Raw genomic sequence first — 14,119 nt, forward strand, 5'->3', positions numbered from 1 at the left:
AAGCTTTTGTAAAGAAATGTATAAATGAAGTTTGGCTGTCTAATGGAGCACGATTGTAAATAATGATATTCTGCAAGATAAACAACACTCAAGCTTTATAACTCCTGAGCGATTTACTAAAAGCTTTCCAGGTAAACATTTATGCCCTAACAGAATGTATCAGTTTCAGTGTACTGATGCATAAATTCACATTTCAATTCATTTTTCAGTCCATTCCACACTAAAAGCTAATTAACTCGTAATTCAAGAACACCCAGATACTTATTTTCAAAGTTATAGGCTTTATTTAACTGCCAAAATGTCAAGCATGTTTCTACATAAATAACAATCACAAGAATTAACATACATGGCTACATGGGGCTGACAAAATCTCTGGGTGTGACATCACAATGTACCTGGTCATCTGTGGAACAAAGACAAAGGTTTTTGTCACAAAAAATAAATAAGGGAAACAAATAAAGAAAATTTAGGCTAGCTATGGTATTTGAGCGTATAGGCCAATCTGCTATTTACAGAAGATTTAAAACCGAAACAGTCGTGGTTGTAGAGGGAAACGGCGTCAAATAAAAAGCATTTGAACAAAATATACAAAATCTATAAACTAAAACAAAAATACGTCAGATTACTAAATCAGACCATAAAACATAAAATAACTAATATTGGGGGAAAAGCTTAATCCATGCAGCCTCTTGGCTGGCGTGTCAATGTAAATGCATAGACTCTGTCCATTGAGGAAATAATTCATTGTGAGCACACAGTTGTGCTTCCTACTGACACAAAAATTTCTTTGTTAGTGCTTACTGTATGTAACATCGTGACTCTCATTGAAAACTCTTAAATAAATGTTTCCCAAGCTATACAACCCTTGCAATTATGCCTAATATTAAATCACGCAACACACCGGTTACTAAAGCAGACTGTTGTGTCTCCGAGTTAACTAAAACTTGTATTCTTTACGTGCCCTGGAACAACTCTCTTACTAAGATTAAGTAGGTTCATAACCATATGTTGGTTTCATTGTATAATAGACGTTTCACCGATCCACTTATTTTGATGGGTCGCTCATTTGTCACTTGCCAAACTTTTCAAAAGGATTTATACAGTTATCAAACACATAATTACTGACATCTCAATCTCCACAGTGGGCAAAGGGTTTTCAGCATGATGCTTTTATAATAAGCCGGATATGCCTTGGGGTCCATAGGAGTTATAAACAGGTGAAATTTAAGTGTGGCAATTTCGATTTCATTCTGCATGTAGAAAAGCCAGGGTGGATTTAATCCGCGGGCTCGGGGGAAATAATTACTTTTCTTTTTTAGTAAGTATTCCTTCAAGGCACTGGAAAAGAGTGGGCCGAATGCATTTTGCGTATTTTAAAAGATATTCTGAAAATGATCACCTTGTTTTGGCTGTTTTTATGGGCCCTGTTATTATCATTTAAATCGATTCACCCGTTTAACTATGCTCACCTTCAAAAAAGTGATTCTTGCAAAGTTTCTTAATAAAAGATACCAGTGCTAGTTTGAAACCATCCAATATTTTAGTAGAATCCATTTAACAGCTATTAGATTTTAAAACCTGGCTAGCTTACACAAAACAATTGTTTGCCATACCGTTTATTTATGAAGATCTCTTTTCCAATGCAGTCAATTTTGTTATTTGCTTCGAACAGTGAGATTTTGTTCTCGAGAAATTAAACAGAGACCAAATTCAGTGCAACTGTAACCTTTTTGTTTTCCTCTCAATCCCCGTAAGATGACTTACGCCTCTCCCACCCACACCACGGTGTTTCCCAACGGAACGTCAGTGATCTCGCAGTTGAGCTTATCCAGGCGCCCATCCAGTATAAACAGGGAGCTTTGGGAAGGGGTCATGAGATACTGTCCGAACAGGCCGCTTCCGGTCATGACCCTGTTCTTTCGGGTCCAGGGCCATTGCGCTGACGGTGTGGGTTGCTTTAGACTCTTAATCATTTTCACATTACCGGTGCTGAGCTCCACGAAAAGAGCATCCGTCTGCTGTCCGGAGCTGCCGAACACATTGTACTGGTTAGCCTCGGTGAAAGAGGGCATGAAGGCGAGATCAGATAGGTGTAGGTTGGTGTGAATGTCAAAAGGTTGTCCGATTTCCCCCCTCACCGACATGTGCTGTAAACGCATTAGCCCGTTGCGGTCATCCACGCTTACCAGATAGTGGCCATCCGGAGACACATAAGGTGTCCCGCTCACATCCCTATTGGGGCCGATGACGTTGTCCGTAACGCTATCGATGATTAATTGCGGCTGTACCGCACCTGTCGAGTCCGGATGACAGTTGACAAAGTAGTATCCACCTAGATGCGTGTAGGCGAGGGATTGTGGGATGCAATCATACTCCTTCAGACTAATATTCTTCACGTAGGAGGTGGTTTCCAGGTCGATTTTGTGAAGAGCCGCTTCGTTCTTGTGGAGAATAATACCAAACCTATTGTGGAGAGGAGATATGTATTAGAAAACTCAATTTTTATCAAAATCAAGCTTGTTAATTGTAAATGGTCTGTATTGATCCAATGAAAGCTTCATCCAAGTTGTCTCCCTTGATCTGAATCTAATGCTATTGTGCACTTGAGTAATGTTACCCTGAGGGCAGTGAAACTGTAATTAATGATGTCCAAGGAGCTTTGGATTAGAAGTGCCTGCCACATGGAAAGTAACAAAGTAAGCTTTTGTGTGAACAGATCCTGACTGAGACACGGATATCAAATACTAAACTGTTTCAAGTGAGGTCTACCGAGAGACTTTCGTAGGAGAAAAGAATTCAATGTCACACCTCTGTTCAACAGCCCATGCTAAACTACCAGATGTCTGGCGCTGTAATTGATTTCCATTAAAAAATTAATCATCCACACGTTGTCTTATCCATTGAAAAATCCTAAGAGCCCAATTATTAGCCATTTAAAACACTCCGAAGAACAAAGAAAAAATAAAGGTGGTAAGCGAAACTAGGCATTTGACAAAGCTCAATTAAATCTGCATGCTGTACAATCAATTCCAGCGCACACTTCTAACCCTCACATTCATCTTTATGCACTTGAAAATGTGTCTGCACTTAGTCTATGTCCTATCAACGGGCATGCATGACTGTCATGGACTGATGAAACAAATTATAGTGATGAGCTCCATCAACTGGCAGCTGCTATGCGTCCATTAGTTACACCTCAAGCTAGTCTCACTGTTATGATATACTTAGTGTTTAATTTTGTAATTTAGTGCAGTGCATGTTATACTATAAACATTTACAGTAAAGAATCATGTGATATTTGGTGATCATTGGTAAATGTAGAGACAATAATAAGGAATATAAATGTGTCAAAGAAAAAAATTCTCATCCTCCGCAACAATTTTCAATCATTGTTTAAGCCCTCAATGAACTAAAATTTTCAAAAAAGCAGTTCTTATTTTTTTCTCTCCAGATAAAAGTGGAAATTTTGTTTGTCATAGTGCCTAGACAACTTTTTAATTCTCATTACCGAAACACGAGTTTGTAAATGCATATATTTAATGTAATATCATGTTGCGGTAATGATAATTTTTGGTAATGATAATCTAAAAAATTTAAATAATTCTATAAGAAATATTTTTTAAATCCTCTAAAAATAATGGTTAAAGTAAGTTTAGACCTTAATCTTATATGTGCAAAAAAAATTAAAAAATCTGATGCTGGACACCTAAGTCTGGATTTCGTGAGAATCACCCAACTATGGTTCAAAACAACCCAGCATGTTGTGCAGTTTTATCCCAAAATTATGGGTTGTTTTAATCCATTGTTGGGTCAAATATAAACATTTCCTAATTTAATTTAACCCTTAAGGGGTTGGGTTTGTCCCATTTTGATGCAACGCTGGGTTGAAAATAACCCAGCATTTTTAGTGTAGGGAATGCATGTACTATGCACCGTAAATCACTTTGGATACAAAATCTACCAAATGCATACACATAAATGTGTCTGATTCCCTAAAACAGGTGCAAAATCCAAATCTACAGGGTTTTGGTGCCGGGTTATTCCAATACAATCTAAACTCTAGATATGCTTTGTAAAAAGACCTGAGATTTCTATGCCACGGGGATTACTAAAAATGCTCTTTGCAATCACGTATTCAGCATTGTTTTACAGATATATGTTTGATGCAGCCCCTTGTGAGAGCCACAGGGAAACATGCATCACTGAATAGTGATTAGAAACCGGTTTCCCAGTGGCAGAAAGGAACAAAACATTTCTACAGGGGCTTGAGATGATGTATCCCATTGTACACCAAAAGCTGATTCTTAAGAGTCACATGCATCTCTTGGAGATGACACACACAGCTTTGTCCTCTAGATATGTATTGCCACAGAAATAAAGCTGTTTTCATTGCTCAATAAAGCCCCTACCAAAACAGTCAATATACAGCACAGCGCTATAACATCATATAATAAAAAGAAACCTAAATGGAGCTTTTGCAACCTTGTTTTATTGTTTGTTATATGCCATGGGTTTGTTTAGGTCGCCAATGTAGAGCAATTAATGGAAGCACTTTTCTCTTGTAAATCAATGCTGTCTTCTGCTTTCACCTCGGGCATCTCAAAACAACCATTAATTCGCACCAACAAAAATGCATTTCTTTATTCATCACCAAACCTCCATTTATACAAATTAATTCAATATTTATCCACCCTACCCTTTAGACCTGGAAAACGTCTAATTAGAATGTGCAAATGGTTTAGTGTATAATTAAAAAATAAATAAAAGAAATAATAATACGATATGCATTGCTTACTGGTGACACACAAACATATTTGCCCCTAGGCTGTTTGCGGATAAAAGCGTGACAGGAAGTCAATGAATGCCGTGAACAGGACTCCTGTAGGTTGCTATTTTCCCAGCGTGAAGGTTTGTAAATGCTGAAATAATTTGACAACCTGACTGAAATGTCACAGAGAGACTCTCCTCCGTACAAATCCCTCCTCAACAGTTCACCGCCATGGGTGAATTCAAAATATATGAGGCATTTCAAATGGGAAAAGAATGAAGTAATTATTGGATCACGGATCACAAAGCATTTCCCCTTACAACAGTGTTCAGTACAAATAACGCTGCTGCTGCTGCTGTTTACCAGAAGCAGATTTTATTATATGAGCATACTTTTAAAAATCAATATCCTCCTGTGGATTACACAACTACACTTACATTTACAGTATAGTGAACATCTATATCTATACCGTCGTAGGTTAATCGTAAATGTAAAATGCGGTTTAAAACACATTTTTGATAGACACTGATGTATAGACGGTTTCAGCAGTAACAACATTAACATGCGGCTTTTGTGGTCAATACGTAACTTCCGGTAAACTCCGCTAAGAATAAATAACAATAAAGTACTTTAAATGTAGTTTATTTATATAACAAGCAAAATAAACAAAACGTAGATTACCTAAAAAACCAAAACATTTCGATGAGGTATTGTTCAAGAGTTCAGTTTAGCAACTAGTCAGACCATTAAAAACCTGAAACCGGAAGTAAAGTTCGGACCAGGCGCGTATCGCGTCACCACACGTGTGTCCGATGAAACCGTCTATACAATCCTAATGTATAGCCGGCAAAAACTTTTAAGACCTACACAGTATATTTTTAAGGTTCATAGAATACAAAAGACTTAATTTAATTGATTTTCTAACAGAAAAACCTTCGCTTATATACTATATATACTATTTCAGCTCTAAAATTGTACACAATTAGGGGTGGTTTCCCGGACAGGGATTAGCTTAAGCCAGGACTAGACCTTAGTTTAATTAGGAAATTTAACTAGTTTAAACAAACATGCCTTACTAAAACATTACTTGTGTGCGTTTTGAGGCAAAACAAAGGGCACTGATATATTTTAAAAAATGTCAGCGCAAGTTGTTTTCAGTTTGGACAGCTCTTACATTTTTTTAGTCTAGTCTAAAACTGGATTTCCATACTTTATTATAATGGTTACATTATAAATATATTAATACAATCATTTTTTGGTATGCACAGTCACATACTCTTAACATAATACATAACACTTCAAATTTACGGAATAGATTTGAATGTGGAATGCTTAATTTTAATCAAGTTTTAATTTTTATTATTAGCCAATTAATGCATTTTTGAATCATTATTTTAATTTAAACATTATTTAGGAGACACCTGGCAATACTAATATCAAGGGGGTAATACCAATACCAAGGGATCCCGGACCCCCTGTTGAAGACCCATTTAAAACATTTAACCTTTTATTTCTAACCCCCATTTTTAGCTTCAATCATGAAAATGACATGCCCACACTAAATTTAAAACTTAAAACTTTCTTTTCAGAATTTAAGATTTCAGATAAGTAAAAAAAACAAGTTATAAATGTTTAAGTATAGTGGAATTGAAATGTTGTGCACAAAATATTTTTCTATTCATAAAAAATATATAATAGATGTCCCATAGCAGCATTGAAAATCAATGGTCTTAAAGCCACAAGTCTAACAAAGTGATTTTTAAAATTTGAGATTGATATAATATAAAATGTGGCTTTTGTAAGCTTTTATCTTAATCATGGCACATTTCAAAAAATAGTCACTGGGCTGCTCCAAATCGCCACTTGCTATAATGATGTAGAATAAAGTAAAAAAAGCTTTATAAATTATTTATATAAACGTGTTTATTACCTACAAAACTTTATTTATTAAATTAAAATATTGTATACACATTTGACAAAAATGCGTTTTTACTTAAAATCTATGAATACTAATGAAATCATCCAGCCTGGTTTATGATTTGCGAGTCTGTTATCTAACAGCATATATTCCCCCTCTCTCAATCTTTATTGCCTTTATATTATCAATGATGTAATTGCTTCTACCTATAATATAAACAGACTTTACAAAGACATAAGACTTCTCAAATGCTGATGTGATAAATTCAGACCCTTGCCAAGCAAAGATCAAAGGGTTATAATACTTTACACATGAGTTAACCTCTATTGCAGGGAAGAGCGCTGATGCTTCATTCCGTTAACCGGGAACACTATAACGCATTACTCCATCAGGGACAAGACAACACCTCTGAATGTCACCAGCAGACTCTCGGGGCACAGCGCCAAAAAAGTGTACATACTCTCAACGGACGAAAAACAAGGCTGACACTCACTAAACTCAAATGTCAGGAAATGAATTGCAGTGTTAGCGCACAGGTTTTGTATCAATGGGTGTAAACGCTGCATGGGGTAAAACCAAACAGTAGGGTTTGCTTACTTTTTTATGAGGTGAAAGCAAATGTGTGTTTATGTGCAGCCGTATAATCTCAGTTTCTGGCGGGATTGAAAATGAAACTGTTTTTTGTGCATTATGCCGTATCCACCGGATGAACTCTCTATTGTGAAATTCACTCGAATGTCTTTTAACAAAGGCCAGTCACTTGCTGTGATAAGAGCCCTGCAATTGTATCGCTACATGTTCAACATTTATATAACAGAAGAAAAAAAATTATAAAAAGATACCCAAGTGCTTGACTAAATGTAAGAACACACATTTCTATGCCTGAACTGTACAAATACTTGTGCTGCAGATAAACACATTGTTATATGGATCTCAGTAACGCAAATCTGAATGGAAATTCTCATGGAGATGTTGCAAATAAGTTTTACATTGATTAGATTTAATGAATCTCTGTCAGTCTTGCCTCTCAAGGTCTAAGGCTCTGTGCCAAAACCTAATAAAGTTTTGTAGCTAGTATTTTGGACAAATTTTTGACACAAACCCTGCATCTGAAATTGCATACTGTGACAGTAGGTACTGAATTAGATGAAGTACCTACTCATCGACTGTTAAAACAGTAGGTACTATATAGTATATAAATAAGTAAATAAATAAATAAATATATATATACTTTTTTACTTGTTAACTGGTATGCTGTTAAACAAGTGCTATTTAACCACAAGGAACATCGTTTAATATATGAAGAGTTTGGTTCTAAAATGTGATAAACACCATTAAAAAAAGTTACAGGCAAATCAGTATTATATCAGGCCAGTATTTAAAAGTAAATTCTTAATTTTACGCAAAATCCGATATCCACCGTGTTATTCTGTCATTCTTTTACCCTTTTTTACAAACCGCGACAAACGACAGTCCTCCTTCTCTGCAGAATGCAATAAATCCACTCAACCAATCACAGCGCACCATTCCACGGCTGGGAAGAAACGTAAGCCATTAAAATCGAATAATTTACGTCAGAGGCACTTGGATGAGGGATAAATGCCGGCTGTTGCTTGTTCTCCCCAGAGCATCAAGCTTCTGTCATGCTAACACATTGACCCCAGGGGATCTTATGAAAAACTTTCCATTATTTTACTCGAAGTCAATGAAAATCGAGCAGGACCAAATTTTTTTACAGCTGATCGCTGTCAAAAAAGTTCAGCGAAGACATCCCAAGGATGACAGCAGCAATGACAGTGTTTTTAATATAGCAAAGTAAGTGTTTTGATTAATGCCATTAATGTTTATTTTTTTAATCAGTGTATTCCACTAGATAACTAAATGAATATAACATGGCAAAGATGAATGCACATTTTATATATTGATTCAATAGATTTATAGCATTAAAAAAAAACTTGTCATGGATTTATTGCATTTTGCGGAAAAAAATTTAAGTTTTTATAATAAATCTTTGAAAATCAAATTATGAATTTGAATTTTTAATGTTTTTATAACCTAAAGTTGCTATGTAAAAGTTTGTAACATAAAATAGTGTTTTTTATCTTCTCACTTGTTTGGTATAGAAAACACATTTTTACGCAAATTAGTCAAAATGGATTTGTTGCGTTACCGCTTTCGGACATTTTTTAATAAAACTCCCATTTCTTGTTCGCTGGATAACGTCTCTCCCAGAGGCTCACTGCATAGTAAAGTGTCCATCGACTGAACACTTCGGGATCTTGCCGGAAATAGTAATTAATCCGGGTACTTTTCGCCTATACTGCTTACCGAATACCATGAATTTGGACATACTACTCGCCTCACCTACTGCTTGTGCCTAATATATATTATATATTATGGAAGTATGCGGTTTCGGATGTTAAGGTTATGTTACCTTCTTTGTTGATAAGAAAATACCATAATGCTTTGTAACAAGTTCACTGAAAAAGGTTATTCAAAATAAGAAAATGAGAAAATGTAAATATATTTAGAGATCTTAGGGTTGTGACAATTAATCAGGCAAATGCGCGTTTTCTCAATGAATGAATTTGAATGAATTACGGTGAAATGCCACCACATTCAAAAGCCAGAGGGCGCTTTCGTGCAGAAACTCTATTTGTAGAAGTATCATTACAAACACTATTCCAGGAAATATCTAGAGGCATGTTTATATCGCTGTTCTTCAGACTGTTTCAGGTATTTTCATGATAATAGAGAATATTTTGAATGATTGTGTTTGACGAGTGTTGCTTTTTTAAATGCACGTTATAAACGAGTCAAACTCGTAGTGATTTTAGATTGATAAGGACTTCCTACTGATCACGGAGTACATGCACAAGCTGTGCAAGAAACACTGAATCGGAGCCTTGCGATTCAGAATCGATTTTAGACAGGTCTTTTTAATGGGAACGCGATGCATCGATGCACATCCCTATCCCAATAGATATACACTGCATACCAACAAGCATCTGGGCGTGTTATTTAAAAACCTTAGATGGCGACATTTGTCATTTCAATCTGAACCTTCAACATGTTTTACAACAGTGTTCTTGTTATCAAGAACGTGACTTTCATTGTAGCGAACAAGTGCAGCTTCCTAGTGCTCGAAAATGAGTCCCTATTTTTTTCTATATTAGCATGACATGATAGCATAAGTAAACATCCATCAGCACACAGGGGACAGTAAGAGGATCAGCAGTGCATGCTCAGTAATCTTCAACTCAGATTTTAATCAATTCAAATGAGATTTCCACATCCAGCCAGTGTCTCCTGGTCTGTTTATTCAGGGTTTAAACTCTCCATTCCTCTCTTCACAGGTGCTAAAGCTACTTCCCCATGTGAGTGACTATGAATGCACAAAATGGTTTATTAAGATCTAAATGTCAGACTCTGAATGTAATTTACACACTATGGAGCGCCGGAGAGCTGTTTTCTCTCGGGTAGAGTTAGAAGAACAGACTATAGATATTAATAAGATGCTGCAGTGGTATTACTATAAATGGGGAAAATCATAGCACTCGATATGGTCGCACTAGCAAAGGAAGTCCAGCTTCCAGTAAAAGGGCCAAATGTCAATCAATAAAAACAATCATCCTCTGTTGTAGGGGTTCTGTATAGAGCGATGTGAATTACTTGCCAACCTTTGTGGACTTGCCAGTAGCTGAAGCAACTGGCAACTTTGTTGTGCAATTCAAGCTTAAGAAACAAAATTTATGGTACAATTAAAGTCAAGTTTACTGTTAGTCAGAAAACATGTTGTCTAACATTTTGAGTGATGGCCACTTAATTTGTCCCATACTTCCTGTTTCAGTGGAAATTCTGCCATGCATCAAAAAAACTGTGGGTCTCTAAGGCCGGATTTACATTGCAAATCTTGATGCCCAATTCTGATTTGTTGCCTGTATCCGATTTTTTGACGACCTGCCAACATCATTTTTTTAAAAGTGACTCGTATCCAATATCCGCATTTACACTAAACACTTGGTAAAACAATTCAAGGTAGACATATTAACCAGGAACAGCTAAAACCACAGAGGAAGTAAATGTCACGATATGCAATTGACACAGACAAAATTATTATAAAAGATTATAGAGCTCTATTTCTGTAACAAGACATAAAGTTTAAAATTTGCCAGCGTCGCATGTTCAATAATGCACGACACGTCTTGAGATGAGAATATCCGATCTGTCTGCTTACACTGCGGACACAAATGCATGTATCCGATTCATATCTGAATCTATGCACTTTTTACTGCTTACATGTTCGTGGGCCATATCTGATCTGTACCACATGATTCACTCTAAACCCCTGGTCAGAGCCTGACTCCACCCACTGGCAATATTTGAAAAATGCAAGAAAAGTGGGCAGATCCCAACAGAGATAGAGGGGACGAACTAAGCTCGTACCAAGTGTGTGGTGAGCTTGAACCTGCTTACGTCACGAGTCATTTTTTGGAACCAACATCCAATAGGAAAATTCAACTGCAGTAGCCACCGTTCAACCTGAAGAGGGCAGCACTCAGACGTTTTTACACCATATTGCAGTATTGAAACACTTTATATCCAAATGTCAAAAAACTTACTAAAATCAATGAACAGCACTAATAAATCATCATTTTTATAGATCATTAACTTAAAAAAGTTGGTTTAGGGTTTAGTTACTCTTTAATGCTGCGTTTACACCAACCGAGTTTGAGGCGTCAAAATCGTGTCTACCGCGCCTAGTTTGCCACTTGAACAGTTTGAATGCATTCGCGTGTCTAGAACGAAGTACACGTGCGGAAAAAGCAAGCATTTGATGCGCATCAGAGGCAAAATCCGCTTCTTGTGGGAGGGACAAGTGCTATGTGGTGCAAGATGGCTGATGTTGCATTTTTTGAGAGAGTTACCAGTTTGTATTTCGTCACCTTACGCAAAAATTCGCCAAAGTTCAAATCTTTCAACTCGGGCAAAAATGCACAAAAAGCACCATTTGTGTGTACCGCGCCAGACGCTCAATTCGCGCCGCATATTAACATTGACTTAACATTAAAAGCACTCGCGCTTGACGCCTCTACCGCGGCTGGTGTAAAGGCAGCATAATGCTACGTACACACCAAACGCGGGGCATCATGTTACTCGCTCTAGATTACTCGCGGGATTTAACTGAATATTTTCAACTTGTGCGAAGACGCGTTTGAGGTGAATAGTGCGTGTTTTCGTGGCAAACGCGCCGCCCATATCCCGAGGACACGTCTGATCCCATCTTTGCATTGACTTTGTATGTAATCTACTCGCGCAAAACTCGCGTTTGGTGTGTATGCCCCATGAACATGCAATGTAAATGCGGCCAAAAGTCATGGTTCTTAAAAGTAAGTGTTACTTCTGTATACAGCGGAGGTCTCTCTCATTCTCTTACCTGATGTGATTAATGGTGAGACTTATGGGAGGGATGAAGAAATCCTCCACCCTGTCAAAGCGATGGCCGACTGGTTGAGTGTGGATGGTGTGGTGAGATGTGCTCCCACTCGCCTGGCTGATCACCTGATGTGTGAAAGAGTCACATATGTAACAGCCAATTTCACTGGAGCTCTTACAAACACACAGACATCCAAACGAACACTACAGTGAGATTTACTTACTCATGAAACTTTATTAGGGTGTACTCACATTATGTGAACCGTACTGTACAAGAACACATTTGAGCCCAAAGTACGGTTTGTTTGGCAAGTGTGATAACTCCGTACTTTCCCAGTATGCGTTATGCTTAAGCGTACCAAGAGGTGGTATTGGGTATGGTTCGCTTGATTTGCGGGAGAGGACACGAAAGTTCAACTGTCACTGTAAAACACTCTGATATGCGAAGCATAAATACATACCGCATCCCAAACGACCACAGATAACAGAGTTGTGTTCGCTATCATGCGTGCTGTGTGGACCGATCGGTTTATGACATTAAAGCAGCACAAGAGTTATTGGAGAGCAGACTGCTCCTAATATGCTTTTAAATCTCTAGCATGGTTATTTAAAGTCATACGCCAAACGATTTACGCAGCATGCATGATTTTAAACACAACCTAATAAGCCATAAACTCATAATAATGATGAACTCCACCGCGCATACGTTCTAGTTTTCTTTAAAATAATCGCATCTTTTAAAGGTCCCGTTCTTCCTGTGTTTTTAAAGCTTTGATTGTGTTTACAGTGCGCAATATAACATGTGTTCATGTTTCACGTGTAAAAAAGCGGTATTTTTCACACAATTTACTATAGCGCTGTTTTAACTGTCCTCAAAATGGCCTGTTGTCTTCCTTGTTCTATGAAGTCCCTCTTTCAGAAATACGCAACGAGTTCTGATTGTGTAGTTTGTTTAGTGTGTTGTGATTTGACAACAGCTTAGCTTAGTCTGAGCCGTTTGAGCTTAGCTGGCCATTGACGTATTCCTGTGGGCGGAGTTTAGTCAAACACTCTTGCTTTGACGTCATTCATCCGGGAAGTAGAGGGCTGTATTCCAAACCGGCCGTTGCTGTAGGCTTTGAAAGGCGAATTCTGTTAAAGAAAATATATCGCCTGGCAGTGACCTTTGAGCTTTATCATTTTGCAGGTATTATTTATGCTCTAACAGCAATATTACACACTAACTTAAGTTTGAAAATGGGATCAGGAAGAATGTGACCTTTAAAGGGGCCGTGAATTGGTCGATTTTATTGCTTTATGACGTTGATTGATGTCTACTTATGTATTTCGCGTTGTTTTTACATTCAAAAACATCAAAAGCAATAAGTAATACGCTATTTTGTAACATGGATTAGTGGCTGTCTTGAGAAATGGTTCGTTTAAAGGGGTGGGCCGCATTGAAGACCTGAACGTAAACACCCACTGCTATGATTGGACAGCTTCATTCCCCGTCATTTACATGTAGGGAAATGTTTTAAAAACATTAATGTGATAAAAATAGCAGCCGAACACAAATATGTTTGAGACACAAAAGATTCTGGGTGCTAAACATGATACACATAAATGACAATACGTATATTAAAGTAGAAACAAAACTCGACGTGACTAAATTACCGTATACAACACAGTAAGCGTGCATCTGAATCTAAACTGCGGCTAATAAATCCTTATCAATAACTTTGTATATTTCTATTGTGCTTGTGAGGTTGCTTTTACATTCACGTAATGTTAAATACCACAGTTATATGATAAAAAATAAGCTTTGTTGAGTGTTTGACCTTTCAAACGCAACTTGCCTAAATTACCGTATACAACACAGTAAACGGGCATCAGAATCTAAACTGCGGTTGATAAATCCTTCCTTATAACTAACTTTGTATATTTCTACCTTTAAATTACAGTCGTATTGTTAAGTGTTGTACCTTTATTAATCGTTTAATGTTTTTAGTAAATTAAAA

At 37.1% G+C, this 14,119-nt stretch overlaps 1 protein-coding gene across 3 annotated transcripts in view; it reads right to left on the reverse strand.

The window, feature by feature from the left end:
• Positions 1 to 261: 261 nt before the first annotated feature.
• fstl5 (follistatin-like 5) overlaps positions 262 to 14,119 on the reverse strand; it is a 173,994-nt gene continuing 160,136 nt past the window's right edge. For all 3 annotated transcript variants that reach the window (XM_055177889.2, XM_055177887.2, XM_055177891.2), the window contains exons 15-16: positions 12,124 to 12,248; positions 262 to 2,463 (exon numbers count right to left, since the gene is read on the reverse strand). In XM_055177889.2, the coding sequence (XP_055033864.1) occupies positions 1,761 to 2,463; positions 12,124 to 12,248 (828 nt within the window). In that variant the 3' untranslated portion in view covers positions 262 to 1,760. The remainder of the gene's footprint in view (positions 2,464 to 12,123; positions 12,249 to 14,119) is intronic.

The sequence above is a fragment of the Misgurnus anguillicaudatus genome, chromosome 16 (genome assembly GCF_027580225.2).
Source record: "Misgurnus anguillicaudatus chromosome 16, ASM2758022v2, whole genome shotgun sequence".
In the NCBI taxonomy this organism is placed as follows: domain Eukaryota; kingdom Metazoa; phylum Chordata; class Actinopteri; order Cypriniformes; family Cobitidae; genus Misgurnus; species Misgurnus anguillicaudatus.